At 46.0% G+C, this 25,762-nt stretch overlaps 1 protein-coding gene across 1 annotated transcript; it reads left to right on the forward strand.

Annotated features, from left to right (window-relative positions):
• Positions 1-1,251: 1,251 nt before the first annotated feature.
• On the forward strand, positions 1,252-25,060 carry dtx1 (deltex 1, E3 ubiquitin ligase). The gene is given in 11 exon segments (XM_057033072.1): positions 1,252-1,581; positions 2,180-2,692; positions 2,694-2,757; positions 14,515-15,262; positions 18,323-18,384; positions 18,533-18,664; positions 19,615-19,676; positions 19,783-19,941; positions 20,455-20,616; positions 21,283-21,372; positions 21,451-25,060. Coding segments are annotated over 10 exon segments (1,908 nt in total). The 5' UTR covers positions 1,252-1,581; positions 2,180-2,488; the 3' UTR covers positions 21,676-25,060.
• Positions 25,061-25,762: the final 702 nt, after the last annotated feature.

Raw genomic sequence — 25,762 nt, forward strand, 5'->3', positions numbered from 1 at the left:
CATACGATAAATTGTGGGTTTTGTTTAATTTGATCATGTGTTAATCAGGCACAACACTATACTACTATACTGTATATATATAGTATAATTATAATAATAATAGGCTCCAGCAGTCTCCCCATGACCCTGAAAGCGACAAAGCAATGATGAAACAAGATAAATGAAACAAGATAAGTTTGCGGTTGATAGTTTTTAGTATGTGCTACATAAATATGTTTTGAGTCGGAAGTGATTTATTCTGCTCCGCCACCAGAGGGCGCCGCCTTCAAAGCGAGTGCTGGCAGAACAAATCTAATTATCCCACTGTCATTTTTAAATTTTACATTTGGCTAGAAGCATTAAGGAAATTGCTCAGTAATGTCATGTATGCAGCATATGTATTGACTGACAGTGATTGTGTGGTGTCGCATGTTCCCAGCCAGCTTTAAAAGGACTGTGTCGTCGTGGCTGTTCAGGCAACTTCAAACAGGATATTCAGGTCTTGGCTGGTTACGACTTGGCATAAATCTACATCCTGAGCATGTTTAGTTTATGAAGTTTCACTGTGCGAAGAACAAGAGCCTCACTAATCTATGATAGCCTCAAAGTGTGAAGTGTAAACATCTTTTTTTGGAGGAAAACAGGAAAAACAAATGCTCGAAAAACGGGTGAGAATGGCGTTACTTTCAACGCAAATGCTACTTAAGCGTCCAGGATATTAACTGAAACGTGGAATGCTCAGAAATGACAGCAGAAATATACAGAGAGGGATATTTAAAAAAAAATCTGAGAGTACGTCTGAAGTCACGCAGACTTTTTCATTACATTATGGATACACGCATCATTAAACACAGGAAGTCTACGTGCAAAATGCATGATGGATCCGGTGGAGTTTCACAATAAAACACGTGCTTGCTGACGGCCATGCAAGCGCGCTAAACAGTTTGAGGAAAAAGCAAACAAACGAGGCTAAAGTCAACATGTTCGAGTCACAAGTCTGTCAGATGACTTCTTTAAATGACAAAGGAAAGAACTAATCTACTCTGCGTTCAAGCCACATTGTTATTTTGGTTATCGAGGTATCTGTGAATCGGTGTAGGGACAGAACTGCGCCTATTACAACCATCACATTCGCCAGAATTCATTCATTATTACGTCCCATTATAATGATAATTAGACGGCCTTTGTTGGAGAAGTGCCCCCGTCTCACATTTTACCGGGGCAACGGGGGTTTTATTTTGAAAAAACCTTTCCGGAAGTCATTCAACATTGCCATTCTTTTAATTGTTATTTTGGTGGATTTTCAAACGGCTGCCCATACAGGTGCTCCCGAACGTTTGCGTGTTGACTAATGCGTGTTTACAATGTAAACGCGTGATTTTGTGCGTCGCACCGTGCGCAGAAAACCAAGGCGTCCGCAGCGGGTCGTTCTCGACGCGTCCGAGGCATGAATTCACGTCGCCCAGCAGCCCAACAAGCTGCTGTGGTGCGAGGCACATTCGCAGGGATCAGGCGTCTTGGCTTTATTTTTGTGCCATAACGCTGGTTGGCCGGAGGCCGGTGTGGAAGGATGAACGCACCATGACGAAAATCCAAACACAGGTGCGTTTTTACAGCTTCCCTTCGCTGGTATTCTTCTCGCTGGCGACCACATTTAACCCCAGAAATGCAGCCTCTACCTGAAAGATGTGTGTGTGTGTGCGTGGGGATGGGGGGCTACGGGTCTGTGCGTATCTGTGCGTGCCATGCATGCGTGAAAACCAGAATTGTTCGACACGAGGCCGAAGATTAAAGGGAGACGGGAAGAGAGGCTGTGTTTACCTCCAGTGTGGAAAATGTCTGTGTGAGATCGAGTCTGCTGATGCTGATCCATCTGCTCAGTCAGCCTCAGCTAATCTCATGACAGTCCCATTTATTCAGCCAAGTTAAAAGGGCAGAAGGAAAACTCGTGCTTTGGTGTTTTTCTTGTCACACTCATTGGACAAAACAAGAGATCTACAGAGGGATGGGGGGATGGCTCCTTCAGGGTCCTCGTGTTCTCCACAGGGTTCCACACGAGATATGAAGGGAAACTTACAGATTGTTGCGTTACAGCTGCTTTTGGCCCTGCAGTCGTGCTCGTGTGCGGAGCTGCTTCTGCTCTCTGAATCAGAACTAAGTCGTGGGTTCATCAGTGTGTTTCTGCACCTCTTTTGTTCAGAGAGGATTTCCCGGTCACCTGCTGCTGATCCGGAGCCCCAGAAATCTCATCCCCGGCGCCCGCCTCTTCAGACAGGACGCCTGACCTTTTTCCTCGGCTGATCGGAGCTCCAGCAGGCGGTCACCTGTAGACAATGACTCCCGCAGAGCTGCCTGTGTGAGAGCAGCTGTGCTGGGGAGGGACCACTGGACCAATCGCTGATCCAAGCTTCTTCTTTTTTTCTGTGGAATTTTTTTCCTGTTTGGCGCCGGAGAAAAAGTTCCAGCCTGACGGCTGACTGACGGCAGAGGCACAGACACCTCGGAAGAGATGGCTCGTCCTGGATCCGGGTTGCTGGTGCCTGTCAACGGGCTGGGGTACCCTCCTCAGAACATGGCCAGGGTGGTGGTCTGGGAGTGGTTGAACGAACACGGCCGTTGGCGACCGTACGGCGCGGCGGTCTGCCACCATATTGAGAACGTGCTGAAGGGGGATGCCCGGGGAAGTGTGGTGCTGGGGCAAGTGGACGGCCAGCTCTCTCCTACTCTCTCCTTACGTCATTGATCTGCAGTCTATGCACCAGTTTCGACAGGATACAGGTAAAAGAAACACACGCACAAAGACCCAGAGCCTGCCGATACCACAAACCTTATGCAATATTCCAGGTGACGTTTACAGTCTGGAATGTTCAGCTTGGAGTTGTGCAGACAAGCCCCAGGACATAAATTATGACAAATATGTCAATATGAAGACGGAGGAAAGATAGTTTGTATTATTTTGTGGCCTGCTCAACTGTTCCGGTAACCACAGATCCAAACTTCCTGCGGGAATTAAAACGTAGCAGCCGCCCAGCGACACCTAGTGGTCAAAGTCCTGGTATAACGTCACGATTCTTTATGCTAAAAAGGAAAAATCTGGGACTCGGTGATGATTTGCCGCTCATCAACACGTCCCACTTTTCTGTGTTCTACTTGGTTCCGAGCTGAAATGATGTTGAACCCCTGAAAGGACCCAGCTGGCTCGATGCGATCCGGATGGCGACGTTCCTGTTTCGCAGGAGATCTCGGTTGCTTGGATCGACGCAGCGGGCTCCCTCTGGGTCCATCCCATTTTGTCGAGGCGCTTCTAATCGTCCTCGGAGGCGGGGAGAGTTGGCTGCGTGGCCGGGTGCTGCTCCCCTGTGGATTAGGGAGGAGCTCCCGTGGGTGGGAACCAGACACAGATGGTTGGACTAATGAGACGGCAGCTTTGGTGCATCTCCATGGTTGCGTTTTAATAAGAGAGTCGAGATGATGACAGAGCCCGTGTTTGTGCAAGGCAGCCTAAACACATCTGTATTTAGTTGACATATAAATATGTGGCTGACGGCAGAAAGAGGTTTGGCTCTTGGCCGCAGAAGATCGATCTGTTTTCCTCCCCAGAGGGTTTTCAACCTCTGAACGCTGCTCTGGCCTGATCCCCTTTCACTACGCCTCCTCTAATAGCAAAACACACGGGTTTATCTTGCATCGCAGTCCTACGCCAACACTTGACCGCGGCCGTCTGAAGGATTTCACAGTGCAGCTATTGCATCTCCTGCCAGCCTCTGTCTTTTCTCCAACAATATAGGCCCAGAAGATTAAAATAACCACGGCGACACGTGTAGCAGCAGCACCGCATTAATCAAACTCGCATGTTGGGTTTTTTGTTGACAAGAAATAAAGGTGGGCGGCATGGTATCATATTCTTATCAGCTCATATCTCTTCCCAGGTGTGGAAGACGACATCGTAAAGTAAAGGTTTATCAAAAATAAAGCAAAAATGAAGAATTGATTCGCTGTAACACCTAGCAAAGTGTTGATCATCATAGGTACGCCAACCAATTACATATTGTAGTTACTAATGGCGTCATTTAGAATGGTCGTTTCATAGATGGAAGGCTTTTATTCAAGCATGCAGGCCGACCTAGGGGATATTTTCACCACAAGTGATTTGAGCCACGGAAGCACAGTTTTAGCTTTAAATGTGACACAATGTCCTGCCCAAACGTCAACACAAGAGTGTCTTTTTTAGGGTTTGACAGCAGTTTTGATGTCCAGTGTTGGGTGGAAAAGCACTTGTTTAGTGAGGCATAATCAGCGACAACTGCTAATTCTGGCAAAGCGTCAGCTCACGTTTTCCATAGACCCGGAGATCTTTTTTTAGTCCGTTTCTGTTCGAAAGGATTTGCCCTGTGCTGTTCCCAACATCGAAATAAGACGTACGCCGCGCCATCTGTTTGATGTGTCCAAGATGAGAAAACGACTATATATTTGTGGAGGGGACTCGTATATTAGTCAAACTAGAGTGTAGAATGTGAGCTGGACCAGTTGAGCGGTGACCCGCGTGTCTGATGGTGAATGATGGAGCAGAGACGTGTTTGTTTTGGTTGCACAGAGGGCCGTATTGTCTTCGCTCAGCAGTTTAAGAATGTCGGAAGTTCAGCCTGTTCTCGTGAATCTGCGCTGTGGTTGCGGCTTCCACGAGGCAGAGCGCTGCAGTTTGCTTTAGCGTTTGTCTTTTTCATGTTGTTTAGCAGCGAGTGAGCATGTGTGGGAACCGTTCTGGTGGCCTGTGGGAGGAAGCTGCGAAAAAAAGGATTCCGCTACGTATGTACAAAAGGTCAGGCGCTGTATGCATCAGCTCTATGAAATCCCACTTGCGTCAGAAGAAAGCAGAGGCTGTACTATTGGAAAAGAATGAAACAGAAATAGAAGCACTCAGGTGCTGTTGTGTATGTTTAGATGTGTATTAAATAGTTGGGGTTTTATTTATATGGACGTGAGGTTAAAAAAAGTCCGTTGCTTCTGAAGATGGGAATAAAGCCAGACCTGCTTAGAGCCACAGGTTTTCTGATCTCCGTTTGTTATTTCATGATGGACAACCATAATATCCTCATGTCAGAGTTCTGGAAAGAAGGATTCAGAAAGTGAGCATGAGGACTACTTGAATACTTAAAACGAGCCCGACCTGGTTGAACTCCACCTGGATGTCGGCAGGAAAAGGATTGAATGCCGGTGTGGAAAGATGTGCGGAGAGAGGAGGGAGGAGTGTTTTCCTGATGGAACATGGGAGTCAGCATGACCGTGGGGGGGTGGCAATAATAAAGGAACCACTGCTGACTCCACCTGCTCGATAAAGCACAACAGGTGTCATTATTTTAATCCTAATCTTGCATTTAATGTCGTTTCTGATGCCTTTTTTTATTTTCTTGTGTGGTTTTCTGTCAGCGAGCTGGTTTCTATGCTAGCAGTCCTATTTCTTACAATGAGAGGTGATCGGGCAAGGTCAGCCCAGATAAAGAAGAATATTATACTGACTGTCGTTCATCATAAAGGACATTGATAGTTTCTTTTAAGCCAAGAACCCTCTTTGACCTGGATGACCGGGAACCTTCCCGAGCAGAGTAATAGCAACAAAGAGGTTTTTGTTGTGAAGACGCAAACCCCTTTCACAGTTTTTATCCCCTGTCCAGCAGGAAGCCACTTCTGTGGCTGTGGAAGTGGATCACTTTCTTATCAGCGAGGCTCCGTTTAAAGCCGCTTGCTGCCGTGCTTATCATTCCAGTGTGGAAGGTCACTTGGATCATAAGCTGTCGACTGCATTAGCCGCATCTGTATCCGAGAGAGGCAACAAAGGTCCTCTTTGATCTCTTCTGTTGGATGCACAAACGCGGCTAGTTGCTCTCCCAAATGTCATCTTTGGAGCACCAGGACAGATCCTCAGCTGAACCTAGCCTGCAGCCAGGATACACACCATCACCTCGTCGGACACTTCATTATTAACGAAGACTTGAAAACTCTCTACGCTTCAAGGTGACCACTCACACTTGATAAGAGCAGCTCCCCTCTGACAGATGTAGAAATGCCTTCAGTCCCATAAACCTGTTCAGCAGCATTCCGATTAATTTTGTGCATCCTATGCAAATGTGAATGCAATTATTAATGGACGGAGGCTGACAGGAGTGTATTTTTATTTCACTGATTCATATATGGAGTGACTGAACAGCTTACTGCCCCAGAATGACTGCATTTCACACTCGGAGCGTAGAGAAACTTTCCCGGTTTCACAGGCAGGTGGAAAAGCACATTGCAATCGCACGTTTGTCACGGCGGCCCTGAAACCTTCCAATTATGTAACTAGAGATTTAAAGTATTGCACCGGGTGGGTGTCGATAGTTTTGTACTTTGCTTAGCTGGAAATAATTCCTATTTTTCAAAGGTTCCCCACTTCAAACATAGGACCCCCCCATCAGGCTGGACCAGGAAGGCACATAGAAATAAATAGAGTGGAATGCAAAGTAGAATAATGACAGAAGCAGTATTGTGAGTCCAGTATTTGGCTTTGTTGTTACAAACCTGCTGAATATATCAAAAGAAGTCAATATTAAATCACAGACACAGCCGGCTGTTCTGCTTTTAGAACTACTTTTTCAGCCTGGATTAGTTTAGGCTCTTCTACTTTGTAAGCGTGACGTGACGACAAACGGCAGCACGATCACTTGAAGCCCAGAAACGGTGGCGACTGCAGCAACATTTGAATTTCAAAGGTGACCCTCCCTCTCCCCCGCCAGCATAATTCAGCTTTCCTATGGAGTCATCACTGATTTATTCATATTCCCTCTAAATCACCGATGTATCTTTCAGCGTACGTAACATACGCAACACGTCTTTTCTTTTTCCTGCTGTGGGGTGCAGCGACGCCCTGAAACCTGTCTCCCAGCACGTCCACAGTGCTGCAGATCAAGACTGAGCGGACTGGTGGAGGGTCGGGACACTTGGCCGTGATGCAACCAGATGTTTCCTCCGATACGAGCTGATGTAGAGAGTTACAGGAGTAAAGAGCAGCCCCCAACCTGCTACAGCCGCGTTACTCAAGCACAGGACAAGAATATTTATTCCACCAAATGTTTCCTTTTACGTCTTCGTTTTGGGGACCATCATTTTTCAGGTGACTTTGGGGGTCATCAGAGTCTCAACAAGTCCTTTTTTTTAACCTACACACACCTTTATTACAATCAAAGCCTTATTCTTGTTCTAAAGGTGGAGTGTTTTATTAAATGCAACCGTGTGATTCTAACCTAAAAGGGCCGTGTGACAGTTTTAACCGGGAAATGGCGAAGGCTTTCGGTTGTTTTGTCAAAACTGACGTGACTCTGCTTTTCCTGTTCGATTTTAGTTATTTTCAGACATTTTACTGACTAAAATAAGTTGAAGGAAAAAATGATGAGTAAATATGAAAATTACATACTTGTTCTATTAAAAAATGCTGCTTTGACTCATTATTCATTTGAAAATAACGCTCCCTTTCTTGCTTAATTGAGAAAGGGCGCCATCATCAGAAACAGACAGCATGACGCTCATTTATGCCCACTGACTGTTTACCACCCTCTAGAGCAAAATCCCTAACGTCGGAGTCCCAACTTTAGGAATACTGTTAGCTGCATGAAAGAAGGAATGCCATAAGTCTTCACAGTGAGAAGAATTCAGAACCAGTCCTGCTGTGCAGAAATCCACATTTACATGAGGGACAGTGATGATTCAAGGTGGATTGAGGCTACCACAGTCTAGCAAGGTGAGCTCCTCCTCCACAGCTGGTTTAGATGGATAAAGAATCCTTGTGGATGTACAGTAAGTTACGCAAGATCTCTATAAATAGATGCCACCCATGGGCTTTATGAAGGTGAGTCAAATCTGTACGAGGAAAAGCTTCACCAACCGCACGAGGAGGCAGACGTGGTGGACGTGACCTTTGGCTGCTGTCGCCTGCAGCCAAGCTCGGAGCGTGTTCAACGATCGGGCTGCGGGCTCGCATGCGTCCTGGACACGGCTGTCCGCTCACTCATGTCGTGCTTGGTGCTCACACGCGGTGCAGCGGGGGTCATGTGACGCGGGGCCGCGTGAGCTACTCCTCCTAACGCCATCACTCAGCGTTCTGCCTGCTCAGCAGGACGGTTTCACTGATGTAAAGTCTGACACACTGAAATATGGTGTAGCCACAGATAAGCCCTGAAACACACCACACACACACACACGCACACTTGTGTGTGCAAGGTTGACTCGGCTGTAGACGGTAAATGATGGTTGAGGTCATTCGCACCTCAGAATTGGCCTGCGTGTCCTAGAAATGCCGCAACAGTTTGTTTATTTTGATGTATCCTGTCAGTTAAACGTGCACATGCAGCACATATGGAAAAGCTTTGCAGCGCAAGACGCGGGACACCTGTCAGTTATGAGAGGGAAAGTCATTTTAAAAAGGCCTGTAGCGCCCGCGGAATAATCGGGTGCAAAATCCCGGAAAATCGCCAAATGTCAAACTGGAAATGCGGAATGTTGTCAAGAGCTGCATCAGCCAAACGAGCCTTCACGGTTCAGCTTTTCCGCCTGTACGGGAAGACTGCACGGCAGGCTTTAGCTTTGTGTGAAAGCGGCTCCTCCCCCTAAACAACAAACCTGTTTGCTGTAACCTTGATGATGCTGCTTGGCAGTGCTGGCGAGTTCTAACCTGAAGCTGTGCACAGCTGAGCTCTAGCATACTTATGAGGCCCCTGCCTGACATGATGAAGCCGATTCACTGGTGTGAAGAGGAAAAGGCTGCATGATGAATCACACACACACACAGTCAGTCTTTGAGGGGCTGTAGCTAACCAGCTGAGGACAGTCAGGACATCCACAGGGTCAGGAGGTTGGTTCAGGGTCTGTGGACGGCGCTCCAACTTCATTATCTCGAGATGTTTTAGGCTCTTTTGGTGCAGTTGGTGATTTTTTGGTTTGCTCTGTACGTCAGAATTAATTCAAACTCTTCAAACATGCTAATAATGTTATTTGAGGAATATATAATTGTTGGTTCCCGTTGTCATTGCGATAAAATTAAAAGGAAACGAGCTTTTTTGTCACCGTTTCCTCACTTTGTCCGTTCTGTCGTGTTCACTTGTGTTCTCAAGCAGAAGTGAGACATCTTTTTTCATTATTTGGCAGATAACATTGTCCTGACGTTCTCGTGTGGCCACTTCCTATTCCTTCCTCTAACATTTTGCATGATTTAACTCCTTCATCTGTCACACAAAGATGATCGCCGAAGTAACTTATTCCAAAGCGGTGTATTCTGGGAAAACCTGTGTCATTTGAGTCCAGAGAATGAGTTTCATTATGTGATTTAGTGAGAGAGGAGGAGTGGAGCTGGGATATTGTATCGTTTAATGCTTTTAAATCAGCATAATGTCAGACTGTCATCCTCATTAAAATGGTTTTTGATCTCTGCGAGCGTTTTCTAACGAGCGCATAATTCTCTCCTCACATCTCGACGGCTCGTCTGAGCAGGTAGGACACGGCCCTTTGAGTCGGAGAGGATTTCCCGTCCAAGCCTCAGGGGTACCTTTCTCAACATGAAAAAGTTCAGCACTTATCGTTTTGATTTAAATCGCATCTTTTCCAGCCAGATGTTTCTGCTTGGCTTGTGTTGCATTTGTAACTCTTCTGCAGCCTCTTCATCTCTTCTCTGCCTGGTTGATTGTTTGTGAAGGTCTTTATTTGCAGATGAAGGGGCCGTTTTTTTCCCTTCCCCTCGGTTCTCTACTGTTGAGGTGATAACATCAAACATGCCTGAATTACCATATTTCTCTCATGCTGTAGATATTCTTAGCATATTCACCATGTGCTGAGCACATACAGGATGTTATGTACGATGATAATTCATCTCTGGTGCCGCCTCCAGCTCCGTGGGCCCAGAGATGAGTAGACTCGTCAGTGTGATCAAAGAAAACTTCCAGAGCCTAAATTAACCAATCGGAGTCCATCATCACATTTATAAACAGTGGTTTGATGAGCCTGTTTTTAACTGGTCGAAATTTGGCTTTAAGGCTTTGCGTAGTCCGTCTGTCTGTCTGTCTGTAGCACAGTAGCAGAAGGAAGAGTCTTTAATGTTTTTGTTTTTTTTTTCACTCTTAGATGTCATGGTGGCGACTCATAGCAACATAGTTCTGGGTTCTGCTCTGGTTTGTGTGGTTGGATAGTCTCGCTGTGCTGCTTCTCTCCTAGACTAAGAGCTTATTAAGTAGACCGGAGAACCAGACACCCCATGTGAGCCTAATTAGTAATCGAGTACTAAAGAGGGCAAGAAAGGCAGGCAGATGTTTTGGGCCAAGACTGTGTTTGAGTACAAGGGTTCCATGTCATTAGAAAGTCCGTCAGGTTATGATCTTCTAACCAAAACATCCACTAATTCATCAGTCCAGATGTCTGGTAAACCACTGAAGAGCCTGATGACGTGCATCTCATACCAGGCACGTATCTGTCATCACAGCAGGAACGTCCTCAGGCGGTTATAGTTGCAGGTCATCATGCACATGCTCATCATCTGAGCTGTTCATGTAAAGTGTGTAGGTCTCCAGCAGAAACTGTAAATCTGCCATCTAGGAACAGGCTTCCTTCTCTGACAGCATCAAGCTGTGTGGTGTTACTGGCCTCTTTCCTCCTGTCGTTAAGCTGTAAAATGCTGCCCTGTGTTTTTAATAGGCCCCTGGGACACAGGTTGGGCTTGTCAGTTACATGAATATATTACCGGGCTTGATCCTGGCACCTCTCGTCTGCCTTTCCTTGTGGTGCGAGGTACAAACTGCAAGGTGATGTGGAGGCTAATTCAATGACACTGCGTCCAAAATTGTGCGAGAGCTGGATGCGGTCCAGCGAGGTGCAGAGTGGGAAATGTGAAGAATGGCTCAGCAAGACAGTGTTGGTCAGGAGCCATGGGAGAGATGGTGGAGGGCTGGCTTTAGATGAAATGGGCGAGCAGAGGAGGAGTGGAGAGTGCGCTGGGGAAATGGAGGAGCAGGAATGTTCACATCCAGGCAACCCCCCCGCCCCCTCCTGCTCACAGCCCTGGGGACGGCTGCCATAACAACACCACAATTCCCTGGGTTCTCGGTGACCGTAAAAGCCTGAGCGTTGTGTTTGTTCTGCTGTAGTAGCTCTGGTGCTACCACGTTAGCACCTCATTGGCAGCTTCCATCAGCGCTGCCTTAATCACATCTCGCTGAATGGCCACTGCGGTGGGGCGAGGAGGGGAAGGCGCGCATCAATAACCACACTGACAAATTTAAATCTGATTTACTGCTCGCTATGTCCAGAGAAGCCATTTCACTCTCCAGATGAGCTCTAGCGGGAGAGGTTGGCGAATTACTATTTACTATTTTTCAGTTTTGGTTTTTTTATGTTTTCCATAAATTCAATGAATCTGGTAAATCAAGAGTTACCAGAAAGTGTTTTAGAGATTATCAAGCTATAGCTATAGTCGAATGTATTAATATATTCATTAATTAAGTACAGTTTATGAGACTTATTTTATTAAAACCATCAATGATGGAGGCCAGTGACATAACATGGAGACCACCTGCCTGGACAGCCCTGACCCATGGAGACATGGACTCCATTATGGATTGAACTTGTTTGTCCAGCACATCCCACAGATGCTAATAATCTGAGATCTCTTGAATTTGGAGGCCAAATCGAACAATTCTCAAACTATTCCCGATCCATTTTTGCTTTGTGGGCCACGAGCTGTATTCCAGACGAGAGAGTGTTCATCGTCTTCGCCATCTGGTAGGTCTAACATCTAAAGTAGCATCCACGTGGATGAGAGCACCGAAGGTTTCCCGGCAGCAAATTGCCTCCGCCGGCTGCCGTCCTGTTTGTTGTGCATTCTGGTGCCGCGCGCTCCCCAGATTCAGCCGACAAGGTCACCTTCGTCCATTGCTCCCTGGTCCAGTTCTGATGCTCACGTGCCTGCTGGGGGGGGGGCAGCAGGGGTCACCATGAGCAGGGCTTCTCATTATGCAACCAACTGTGATGCACTGTGCAGTCCCACATCTTTCTACTAGAATCAGCATCAACGTCTTGAGCATTTAGAGCTACAGTAGCTCATCTTCCCTCCCCACACGCATCAATGAGCCATGACTGTTTGTTACTCTGTCGCTGGTTCCCACTGCAGACTGGGAATGCTGTATAAGAGCCGCAGTCTTGTAGAAGCTGGTATCTAGCCATCACAGTTTGGCCCGTGTCAGACTCACTCAAATCCTTTCACTTGCCCCATTTTTCTGGCTCCTTCGCCCGTCCGACCTCGTGTAGGATAGCAGACTCTAGGACAGGGGTGGGCAAACATTTTGATTCGTGGGCCACAATGGGTTCTAACATTTGACAAAGGGGCCGGACCAGGAGCAGATGGATGGATGGAGTGCTTTGGTAACCTCACCTCATTGGAGAAAAAATACACATCTTGGGATATGGAGAAAACATGTGCTTTAATTTCAAATGAAAATGAAGAGAAGCATTACAACAAAATATCTGACTTTGGAATGAGTCTTAAAACACTTAAAATCAAATGAATAAAATGTGTCTTTTTAAAAAAACTTAATAACCATTTCTATTTTAAAGCACTGAAAGTTCTGTTATCCTTCAGGATATCACCATCACTCTCCTCCTGACTGTCTTTTTTCTAGTGGGAAAACACCAGAATTGCAGTGAAAATTTAACATTAACAAGGTTTATTCATTTAATTATTCAAGTTTGGCGGGCCGGATTAAAACGTTTAACGGGCCGTGTGTGGCCCCCGGGCCTTAGTTTGCCCATGCCTGCTCTAGGAACTCCCCCACTTTGTCTGAAATCGGCAGCCCGGCTCAAGCTGGATCTGTGGTGAGGAATGATGTTGTGGCCATGCATCAAAGAACACCTGACCCAAAGGGAAACATGCTGCTGTCAGACAAGGACAACTAGAGAACATCACAGGAGGGAGGTGGAAGGAAATGAGGGGAAGGCAGGAAAGATGACTGCACACAGGGTGCGACGGGAAACAGCCACTCTCACTTCGGGTCACAGGGAGAACATCAGTATTCCCAGGCAGTGGCAGGTACAAACGGTTTAATGTATCGGAGGATAAGAGAATAGGCAGCTCCTTCATCTACAATAAGCATGGCCGGTCCGAAAGAAAGTTTGTTGGGAAAATCATTCCGACTTTTCCAGTATTTGACCTGTTAAAGGACAGAAGAGAGATGACGTTTCTCTTGTACTGGCTTCTCTTCATTGGTGGGCTGGATGGCTGAGCCTGAGATCCCTGACCAGGCTGAGACCCTCTCTCAGGAAGCCGGAAACATTCATATAGTCACTAATTCTATACTTAGATTATTATAGGTTCTGTCTTTCTGACTGTCTGCTTTGAGCACCGATTATGTTGGAATTTTAGTCTGACATTTAAACAAACACCAGATTTACAGAAAATGGAGGAAACTCAACAAACTAAATAGACAAACAAAGCACGATAAGAATTATAGCTGTAATAGTAGAAAGTTAAAAAGTTTCACACGTTTATTACAAGATTTATAGATAAATAAACTATCGTTTACTAACCCCGTACATTAAGAGGTCATTTCCAGTTGTTTCATGTTCAGCTGGGCCAGTTCAGCTGATCCACTGATTGTTTACGGGAATAATCAGTAAAAATGAAGGAGTGGGGGGGGCATTTGCACCACTGTGCCTGGATTAAATGTGTTTTTTTATGATGATTTTGATGAAACCTCCAAAACAAGTCAAACATTAGACAGTCCTTAAACCAGCACACGCAGCAACATTTGCTTTTTGCCTTAAATAAAATCCGAAACCAAAACCTTGGGAAACCTCGGCTTGTGCGCTGCTGACTGGAGACATGAGAGACTCGGGCAGCTGCCTCACTGAGCAGTCATCTGTGTGATCGGTGCGGCACACTTGCCCTTAGCCATCAAGCCGAGTCCTTCAGCAGCACCGTGCAGCAGAGACTCAAGGTCAGACTCGTTAATTCTGCTGATGCCTTTAAAAGCCAGCTGATTAGGGGTTACCGCAGTGGCGCCTCTACCTGTGCCACACCTGTGCATCGCCTGGTCCTCCCTCCTCGGCAAGGGTGTGCATTTGTGCATTAAATTAGGTGGGGACGGAGGCGGAATAAGGAGGAATAAGTGTGCCTCGATAAGCTCGCTGACGTGCAGCAGGGAGATGGATCGGCTGAGGTGTTCTCATTTCTCCCATGACCACAATGACTGCCTTATCGTGTCAGTGGCACCAGAAAGACACAGGTGCTAAACGTGTATTCCTCATCTTCAGGCCAACAATGCAGAGCAATGAAAAGCAGAAACATATATAAACTGTTGGGTGCGTTCGGCATAATTGGCATAAGACTAAATCGGCTTTATCCACCTCAGGCAAGCATTTAAATGCCATTTTCACACACGAAACATTGTTGAGATCGAACAATGCAGACCTGCGCCAGCACGCACTTACTCTTCGTGGTTTTTTTCTCTCTCCTGATTTTGCTTTCAGGCACAATGAGGCCAGTGCAGAGAAATTTCTATGAGCCGTCATCCGCACCAGGAAAAGGTGTCGTGTGGGAGTGGGAGAATGACAACGGTTCGTGGACCCCCTACGACATGGAGATCTGCGTGACTATCCAGAACGCCTATGAGAAGCAGCACCCCTGGCTTGACCTGACCTCTCTGGGCTTCTGCTACCTCATCGATTTCAACAGCATGTCTCAGACCAACAGGCAGAGCCAGCGCAAGCGGCGCTTACGGAGACGCATGGACCTGGCCTACCCGCTCATCATGGGCTCCATCCCCAAGTCGCAGTCGTGGCCCGTGGGAGGCAGTTCTGGCCAGCCCTGCTCCTGCCAACAGTGCATCTTGGTCAACAGCACAAGAGCTGCCTCCAATGCTATTCTGGCTTCCCAGCAGCGGAAGCTCTACAGTGGTGCAGCGGGCAACGCGGGTACGGCAGGAACCCTGACGATGGTGAGACAGAGCAACACCTTCGCCGGAACGTCCCTTTGGTCTTCGACATCCGTCTCCTCCGGCGCCAACAACAACAACATTAGCGTCGGGGGTGGACAGGCCAAAGCCGACCAGATGCAGTCGCCTCTGTCCAATTCCAACTTCCCCTGTTCCCCCGTGATGCCTTCTCTTTCATCCTCCCACGGCCACCACGCTCTCACAATCAATGGACAGAATAACCTCAACCGACCAGGCACCCAGCGCATCACCATGGGCGCCGCCAGGGGAACCATCCCACCAGGGTAATGATGCTCACACTAGCGCCGCAGTTTCTAAAATAACGCCGCTTGCAAATATCACACTTTGCTGAAGGTTACATGTACAAAAACTGGGGAAAGGTCCATTCTTTGAGTCCTCTGGGTCGTTGTTTTAGTTATTTCCACTCAGTAGGAATATTCAAATCCTGGGACTAATCCCGTACATGCTACGTGAGTCGAGCAGTCATGGCGGAGCTAGACATGCAGAAGCTGTGTATGACATTTTTCTCTCTCTCTTGGGTTCAGTTTGCAGGAAATGACTCAATAGTTCGAAATCGGTGCTTGTATTTTCTTTAATTATCGTTTCTATTTCTATTTTATAAGTTATGTTGTCGCTGTTAGCGGCCTCGCGTTCGTGACCCAGGAAGACCTTCTTCTTTTCTGTCAAGGGAGCACTTTGTTGCTATAATAGCTCAATCACAGCCTATCTCGCAGTGGAACCTTGACTCAAGTCAGAGGTTGAGAAGTTGCACTCGGTAGCGGGAGCTTAAAAGGAGGTGATCCGCCTGTTCTTTTTGTCTATTTGACACCGCCTTTGCTTATCCGCTACCTCATTTTCCGTATCGAGTGTTGCGGTAAAGAAAAAAAGAGAGAAAAAAAGAGAACCAGAGAAAGAACGACACGGAGCAGGCTCTAGTGTATCCGTGGAAACCTATTCCACTGGGGAAGAATGAATAATGGATCAAAGAAAAGCGGGAATTTAGCAGAGGGTCCCCAACACTGAGCGATTAGATGAGAGAATGTGTTGGAGCCGATGCTTCAGTCTCTTATCCTGCTTTCTTTTGCTAAAATAAACCTCCCTTGAACTAATTTGATTCCATTCTCTACTTGTCGCTCATGGGGAAAGGCACACTTACTGCACGTTTGAATAATAACTGTCCTTCACACAAGTGTTCACTTCCTATGGCCTAATTCACTAAAAATAAAAGGTCTCTGTTCGTAACAGGACACGACCGTCTTTCACACGACAGAGGTGGAGCAGGTAGGAACGGCGGTTTCTCTGCAGACGTACGTGGGTGAGATGGCAACAACCTGCTTGGGAACATTGTCTCTTTGTTTTTAAGCCACCGTTCGGGTAGAGTTTTGAGAATGATGCGTTTCTTCAGAGTCCGTTCCCAGGCGAGTGGCTCTACACACAGGATCAATGCGGTTAACATGCACAGAGAACAGCGCACGAGCACATACACTGAACCGTCTGGTAAACTCCCAGAAGTGTGCTACGGGCAGAAATCAAAGGAGGCTGCTCTGAGTGTAGAACATCAGCTCTGTCTTTCACTCAGCCCGCAGCCTCATGTATCATGTATCTGCAGACACGACATTTAGCAAGCTGTGGCTTTACAAGACTTCACTTCGCCGCCTCGCATGCACTCAAAACCGCACTGAATCTCATTTTCTGAATGTTTTCAAGCATTTTGAACATGATTTATGTGGCCTTTTACTGGATGGATTGTGTTTGTTCACGAACCTGCGAAATCCGCACAAATATTAGTGGTGGCGCCATCTAGCGGTGTGTAAATAAATCAGCGTATTTGACTTGGCTGATGCTACCAATTACTGTATGACCACCTGTGTTTACATGCTGGAAACATTGGAGCATTTAAGCGTGAGCAGTGATGCAGGTGAGGTGCTCAGCGCGCACAATACACAAGCTAAATTTACACAATGTTTGGATAGAAAATAAAGCACCATGCATCTAATATGCATGCATGAGATGCAAAGATTGATATGAGGAGCACAAAGAGAAAGATTAACTGTGGAAATATAGTGACATTTTACGAAATTTAGCCTGTATCCCTCTTTAGTCAGGCAGGAGATAAGGGCTCGTCTCTGTTATTCACATGAATATGCAGTTTACCTCTTCAGGACCCTTCTTTACTGCCTCTATGCTGCATCATCAATAGATGAAGAGTTAGTCCTGCATCCTCACTTTATGATCAGCTTTCTCTGCAGTTTTTAATCTGATTAAATCATTGTGAGAGACTGGAGACAGAGACCCTGTAACCCCGGAGTGCAGGGGCTGTAGGGGAAAAAACGTAGCATCAGAATGAATTCAGATTTTCTGATCTTGTCACTTGACTTTTTGGCTAAAATCATGAAATCTTAATGTCAAATTCTCTTAAATGTAATTGGACAGAAGGTATTTGATGTGGTGATGTTTAAAAAGACAAACAAGTACATTCCAAAAGCTGAAAAACATTAAATGAAGAAATTATTTTCTTCAGTAAAATATCATGAACCACGAACATCATGAATCATTTAAAGCAAGGCTGTTAAAAAATAGGTTGAAAATAATAAGACAAAAATTGTGATCTTCAGGTCTTTATTGAGAACAACCATAAACTCAGAGTGTCAGTGGAATAAGTTTGTGAACTCTTGAGTTATTGACCTCAAAACAAGCTAACTGAAGTCAGGACCTGTTGATGAAAACGACCCGGAGCGGCCGTGACTGATGAAAACCTCTCAAACTCTATGAAACTGAGCACTGAGAATCGAGAATTGTTGTTTACTTCGCTGAAACGGTTAAAAAAAAGTGACGTGAAAGGCTTCAGAAATTCAACAGTCTTGATTCAGCAAAGAGTAGAAAAGACTTTGGGATTCGCGTGACCTGGTTAACATCTGTGTGACCTGATTAACCTCCGTGTGACCTGGTTAACATCTGTGTGACCTGATTAACCTCTGTGTGACCTGAATAACCTCTGTGTGATCTGGTTAACCTCCGCGTGACCTGGTTAACATCTGTGTGACCTGGTTAACCTCCGTGCGACCTGGTTAACTTCTGTGTGACCTGGTTAACCTCCGTGCGACCTGGTTAACCTCCGTGCGACCTGGTTAACCTCGGTGTTTACGACCGTCTCATGGACCTGTGAAACGAGGTTCCACAAACATTATTTTGAAGAGGACATGTTCTCAGACCTTTTCCCTGGCTCCGCTTCTCCAGCACAGCCCATAATGTTCACTGCAGCCGTGTTTCTCCTGCTCGGAGCTTGAAAAGTGCACAAGTCACCAGTGTGTTGAGTTTATGTCCTTTTGTCTTTTCTTCTGTAGGGTTCCTGCTCTTCCTGTAAAGAACCTGACCGGCTCTGGACCATTTCACCCAGCATTAGCAGGTCCGGCTACGCTCAGTTTTTTTTTTTTTAAAGCATGCTTAGAAAACTTGACCCCTTCATTGATAATGCTTTCTTCACTCTTGTGTGTCTATGTGTGTGCGTTGTACATATGCATCAGGTATGACAGGTATCCTGATGTGCGCTGCAGGTTTGCCTGTGTGCTTGACCCGGGCCCCCAAACCCATACTGCACCCTCCACCCATCAACAAGAGTGACATGAAGCCTGTTCTGGGGGTCAATGGTATGTGCCGCAAAACCAAGAAGAAGCACCTGAGGAGAGGTAAGAAGAAAGAGCCCTCTCTGGAGGCCAGGAACTATTCCTTTCACCTTGACTGCCCAACCAGGTGCATAGCTCAGCTAGCATAATATAATTATGGAGGCTTGTAACATAGGAAGAGCTGCCTACTGCAGAGTTTAGGATTATTATTTAAGAACTCTCTGGAAAGGTTGGGTAAAATATGGCTGCACGCGTACCTCGGGAAGCATTTCTGTTTCGTAGACATCAGAGTTGGCGCATGTTGACACACGCAGTTGTTAGGAAGAGCAGACCGCGGCAGTCGGCTGGGTTGAAATCACTTCTTGGGTTTTCTGCTGGAAGCTGTGGTCTTGAGTAAGAGCTGGTCGATGGAAGCCGTTGAAACCGAAGACGTCCCAGGAGACTCTTGGTGCTGATTGATCAGCGAGGCTTGTTGGACTCCATCCCTGCGCGGCGATCGCTCGCCTCACGCTGACAGATTTCTCCATTTCTCACTGCTGTGGATATAATGCAGCACTTCTCAACAGTGCCTTGACATCTTTTTAATTAATTCAGATGAAAGAGAGGAAATCCTCTAGCTGCTCTTCCTTCCTCGCGATGCTTTCATGTCAGAAACCAGATAGATGATAGATAAGGTGAGGTGAGGGTGTGTACATGCAAGCCACCATAAGTCTTCCTTTTCCTCTTGTCCTCTGTCCCCTGTCTCGTCTCTGTCTTTCATAACTGGGGTTCTTTTCTGCTCATCCGCTCTCTTGTGACTGACCGTCCCTCAAATGAACAAATAGAGTCTGGGTTTGCCCGTAAGCGTATTAGGGGTTTAAAGCTGTGTGTGCTCGTTGCCGTGCCAGCCTGGGAGCACACAGGGATTATCAGGGAAGGTTTTGGTCTTAGTGGGGCACGGAGAAAATGGTCATTTCCGTTTAAGTCCAAACAAGCTAGTCTGCATTTTTTTTTCTTGATTTTTCCATGTGAAGGAAAAAACCCCGAAGATGTGGTGAGAAGATACACTGAGAAGATTAAAGTGGTGCCAGATGAGGTAAGACGCACGCGCAGATCGAAAGGGTTCGCACCCATTCCCAGTTTCACTCTCTCGCCATTTGATGCCCCGACTGAGTGTGAAAGTCCATCGTTGGCTCTTTCAGGACTGTACCATCTGCATGGAGAGGCTGGTCATGTCCTCGGGTTATGAAGGCATCCTGCAGCACAAAGGCATCAAGCCTGAGCTGGTGGGCAAACTTGGCAAGTGTGGCCACATGTACCATCTGCTGTGCCTGGTGGCCATGTACAACAATGGCAATAAGGTGGGTAAAAGCTGGCGGCCCGCACGTTGTTGTGATGTCACGTTCAGCTCAACGTAGGCTCGCAATGTCATGCAATATGAGCAAAAAAAGCCCCTTTTAAGTCACACGATTCAAAAGGTTTTTGCTCTGCTTGCTGAAGCAGAAGAGGCAAATATAACAACCGACGTTCAGTGTTGCACCACCAACACAATCTGCCAAAACAAGGCTAATTTAGAAAATTAAATACACCCATTATCCATATATTTCTATTCCTGTTGAAGTTTTCAAAGAGACTAATGAGATATTTAAATATTATCTTATATAAACATACTAATAGGTTTAGGGATTGAGTATCTCAGCAGTACTCGGAGCGTCACCATATCAGTTTTGTTCGTTTTGTTTTACACTGGCGAAGTTTCAGGCGCTGCTGTAGCATAAATGTAAAGTGAAAATCGTCTTTTTTCATCTCGAGTGATCTGACGCTATAAAAGACTGACGAGATGAGGGTTGATTTTGACATTTTCTTTGATCCAGGACGGCAGTCTTCAGTGTCCGACATGTAAAACCATCTACGGGGAGAAAACGGGCACTCAGCCTCCGGGGAAGATGGAGTATCACGTCATCCCCCACTGCCTGCCCGGTTACCCAGACTCCAAATCCATTCGCATCGTTTATGACATTCCTGCTGGGATCCAGGTAAGATCCCAAATTAGAATGTAAATCTGCCCTGATGGCTCTGTGTCTCGATCCTCCGCCTCTTCCTTTATATGATTCCTTTATAGTTGACATTGCAGAGAACATTCACAGAGGGAGAGAAGCACTGATCTGCTAGGAAAAGGATGTGGCACCACTGGAAATGTGGGGGGGGGGAGACCCATTTAAAAAAAAGCCTTAAATTTATCCTGAGAAACTCTATTATCCTCTGACATCATGCTGCTTCTTTGATCAGTCTAATTTCTTTGTGTGAATCCTCCTCTTTCAGGAGAAAGAAACGTTTGACATTGGAGGACAACATAAGATTCTTCAGTGTCTAAACTCTTTTAATCGATGGTTTTGCTTTTGTCACAGAGGGAATCTAGTTTTTAACCATTCAGATCTTTTATTAAACACAAACCACCATCATAGGGAGGAGAGGCGGTTCAGTGCGAGCTGGATGTGAGTGTGTCAGCTGGTGCATTTTATTCTGGCTGCCGAGTGGAGCTTTAATGGAGTCGATAAATGACAGGAACAAGTTTAGTGTTTATCCTGCGCGCACGTCTGTTTAAATATGTATGGGGCAGCCTGTTGTACAGCATGCAAATAAACCACACAATATCTTACGATATCAGCACTGACATGTGTTTTCGTTGCCTTTTCCACCAGACCAACGAGCACCCTAACCCTGGGAAGAAGTTCAGCGCGAGGGGCTTCCCTCGCCACTGTTACCTCCCCGACAACGAGAAAGGCAGGAAGGTCAGAACACAGCGGTGAGATCAGTCGCGCTGGTGCACGTGGAGTCGAGATCTTTAGCGTTGTGCTGCGTCTCCGCAGGTCCTCAAGCTCTTGATCATGGCCTGGGACCGACGCCTCATCTTTACCATCGGCACGTCCAGCACCACAGGCGAGTCGGACACGGTGGTGTGGAACGAGATTCACCACAAGACAGAATTCGGGTCCAATCTGACCGGCCACGGCTTCCCGGACCCCAACTACCTGGACAATGTGTTGACGGAACTGTCGGCCCAGGGCGTAAGTGAGGACAACCTTAAAGACTGATGTCGGCTGGTGCACGGGAAGGCCGCCCACCACACACCCCTGCTGCCTCACTGCCTGATGGGCCAACATGCAGCCAGCGATGCTTTGCTTCCCCCTAAAAGGGGTCCTGTCATCCGGGCTGTTAGCATGTTTGTCATAGTTTATGAGAGCGTTGGGAATGTAAAGACACGGTGAGCCGTCGGTCTCCGTTGGCATCAGGTCATTTTCATCTACGCTCGAGTCTGTGCAGTTAATACGAGGGGGGATCAAATGTGCAGAAGCGTATTTGTACACGGTGAAGCCAAGAACGTCTGCAGAATATGGATTTATCTGCTAAAGAGTAAGATATTCACATTTCAACTCAAAAATGATGCAAATCCCACTATTTCTTTAGAGTTAGGTTTATTATCTTAAGGATTGTTCTGTTACCTGACTTTTACTTGACGGGGGGATGTCACGGGGTCTCAGACGTCTGATGCGAGTTGTTTGGTCGTGCATGTTGACTCTAGCGGCTCAAAGCTTTGTGATATAAGAGTGAAATGACTGAAACTAGCATCTTATTGGAGGAGGCATCAGCCGTGTTGCAAAGTTACAGCCATTCGTTTCGGTTCCACCGGGATGACGCGGACCTCTCTGAATATAAAGCCCTGCTTATTCCCTCCCTGTTGGAGACCAAGCTTTTCCCGATCCACCATGTCGAACATACGCAGGCACGTGGCTGCATGCTCAGAGATGTTTGCCATCTTGAAGTCCTTGAGGAGAAAATCTCTTCAAGCGTTTCCCCTGAGAGAGATGCATCTCCTCCTCCTCCTCCGGGTCTCTGGTGAGCTTGTTCGCTGTGAGGCAGCACGCACACCTGAAAACATCTCCTCCCATGTGTGAGCTCGCTCAGTCTGTATTGCCTTGTCCCTACGTCTCCCCATCACCAGCAGAGCATTTATTCTAACCATGCAAACTATGGTGTAGTGTGTAGTCGGCAGGCAACGTTTTTTTATTGCAAGCTAAATATTTTTTGAAGGTACTTGTTGGGGATATTGTGATGTTTCTCTGAGATAAAAGATAACCCAGTGCTGTATGATTCTCTATAAACATATCTAATCGATTTTAATAAGCTGGGGGGGGGGGGGTTGCTGTGAGGTGAGCAGTCTGCTGAGCTTAGATTTGGACCGAATCTACGTCTTCCATAGCTCTTTGAGGCAACCCTTTTATTTAATCAAGTGATTCTTTTTCCTTTTTTTTTTCCAGAAAAATTCTAAAATCGCAACTAAATCTGTCTTTTTAAAAACAAAAAAACAAAGTTATATATAAACTGGCTTGCAATGCTTGGACATATACAGTATACATACATTTGCAGATGTGATATACCTTTCAAGTTGAGCTGAAACGGAGTGGATATTGTAAGCTTAATTTATTTTTATACTCTTCTATATAGAAAATCTAAAGATTGACTGGCCTTGTCTATACACAGGCGCACGTTAACACTTCAAATCTGGCAAAGATAGATTTGTCAGTATGTCAGGGACTGTTGAACTATGTATGACATGTCATGGGTGTCTTATATTACAAATAGTCGTAGCGTATGCTGCTGTTGTTACCTTAATATAGAGTCTGTATAGTTGTTCCCGATGTGGGACTAATAATTACAATAACTATGTCTTTCTTGTTATTGGGGGGACCTTTAGCAGCATGATGACCATTTCTCCTCGTGGCCGTTCTCCTATTTTTCATTACTTCAGACCATGGGAGTGGATACGGTCACCTGAGATGAACAGAAATTACTTCTTAGTTTGCTTTAGCTAATTAAAAGCTCTACATCTTTTCATTTGTCGTTTCATTTTGTCACAAATGACAGTCGGCATTTGTCCTTCTAAATATGCACTTGATTTCGTTCAGTTTTCTTTCAATCTGCCCCATAACGATGTCATATTAGCTGCCCTCTGGTGGTAGGTTGCAGTCAAGCAACAAAGATATTTTAGGAATGTTTTTGGCCTATTTGGCTTCTTTTTCAGATGAGTGCGTTTCTGATTTTGCTGCACGACAACCGTGAGCCTTTGACGCGATTGTTTCGTAGCTCAGCATTCTGGTCTCAGAAAAGCCACGATGAAACGATGAGGTGACCTCTGAAGACATGAGCTTTATTGCTGGATTTATGCATTTCTGGTTTCCGACGTCTAAAAAGCACCAGTATGTGGGCGTATATGGACCCAGGTGTTTCACCTGCTTCATGGTTTCTCTTTTCTTTCCCTTTTTAACACAACAGAACCATTTCTAATCTATCAGGGATGTTGCTTTTTCCATATGAACTGATGTTTCGTTCATGGGAGAAATCCAAAATGCTCTCGTGACCTTCTGCGTTGGGCTTTTTCAGGTTTGTACAGAACCGGTGATTAGAAGATGTTTTTGGTGTCCGATGGAGCGAAGGAGGGCGTTAGACGGTGTTTATGCAATTCACTATTTTTGAAATGTAAAAACGTGACTTATGTGTAGCAAGAACGTCGATTTTCCTGGTTGAAATGAAAGCGGATGTTTTCTTTTGGGGTGCCTGCCTCCAGATGTCCAAACAAAGGAGGTCTCAAAGTGAAGATGTTCACCTGTATTAGAAAACATATTTTTGATGGGTGTTTTTTTGTGTTTTTTTATGATTGTCCCAAGAGGGGGGGAAAAAGAAGTATAACATAACATTGCTGTGTATCTCTTGTTAAGATTCAACCATTTCATTTGATGAGAAGTGGGATGAAATCACTTTGTAAGCTGTTCTCTCTCTAAAAGATATAACGTTTCATGTGGATGTGGTATGTTTGTCTCTGCAGGTGTGTGTGTGTGTGCCTGGACGAGTGTGTGTCTAAATGGATCCTGGGTTCATGTCCTTTAAAGATACAGTAATGTTCTAGAGGTGCATGTTAACCAAACTGTGAGCAAGTTTATTGAAGACGCGTATCTTTTTCTGCGTGTGGAAACATCCGGGCTTCTGTAGAGATATCACCCAGGTCTTCTGGTGATTTAGCACTGTGGTTTTTCTATTTTATTCCAGTTATCTAATGAGGAGTTCTTTTTGATCATTATTATTATTTCATTTAGACCGTGGGGGTTGGCACAGCGTTTGGCTGCTCGCCCCACTCTTTAACTTTTAAAACATCTGAATGTTTTCGCATTTAAAGTGCCCATTTTAATTGACGTATTCAAATCTTGAGCTGTGTGCTTTAATTTAAGCCGTGTCTGCATATTGCTATTCAAAGTGGATCACAAAGGCTTAGCTAAGACTAAGGTATTGAGAGACATCAGTTAAACTATAAAGGGCTTAATCTACAGTATCGGTCTTTATCGGATTGTGGTGACGTTGCATGTTTGTGTGTTTCCTGTGGATAAATAAACGTTCCCTCAACAGAGGGGATTTGACTCTTTGTCACCTGGGCCTCTTTGCCTCCTTTCCACTTAAAGCATCACCCACAGAAATGTCTGAAACCCTCACGGGTGCGGTCCCAATCTACCAGAGGATGCAGGCAGGATGGATTCATCCTGGATTCATGAAGAATTCCCTCTCCTCTTCTGGCTTTTACTGTCAAACCACACGAGTTTTGATATTTCTGAGGATTAATCCGCAGTTACTGTAAATGCCCCTTCGGTGTGAATATAAATACTTTGCTTTACGGTGAGAAATAGTCCTCTCTCACTGTAAACCGTCTTTATGGTCAGTTCCTGGGGAGCAGAAGTGAACTGTAACCGTCCCTCCCTCCATCAGCAGCTCAGAGGTCCGGCGACTGTGTTGTCGCGCCTCCTCCCCCCACCAACGGTCCCCTCGCAGGCACCGTGCCGGAGCTGCATCGCTGCTCTCATTAGCATTTAAACAAGGCTGGAGGGGGACGGCTGCAGATGTTCGGCGTGTAATTTAATATTAGATTTCTGCTTCCTGTTGAATGGTTGAAGTCAGTGGTTATTGTGGTTGATTTAATGATTCATTTCAAGGGGAGAGGGAGTGGTCACCATGATACCCCACTGCTCCTCTAATTATGGAAGCTGCTGCTATACCGGGACATTAATAATCCTGCCCTACCTCAGACACAATACACCTAAAAATGATCCCTTATTTGGAGATGATCACTGCTGTGTG

The sequence above is a fragment of the Takifugu flavidus genome, chromosome 5, assembly GCF_003711565.1.
Source record: "Takifugu flavidus isolate HTHZ2018 chromosome 5, ASM371156v2, whole genome shotgun sequence".
In the NCBI taxonomy this organism is placed as follows: Eukaryota; Metazoa; Chordata; class Actinopteri; order Tetraodontiformes; family Tetraodontidae; genus Takifugu; species Takifugu flavidus.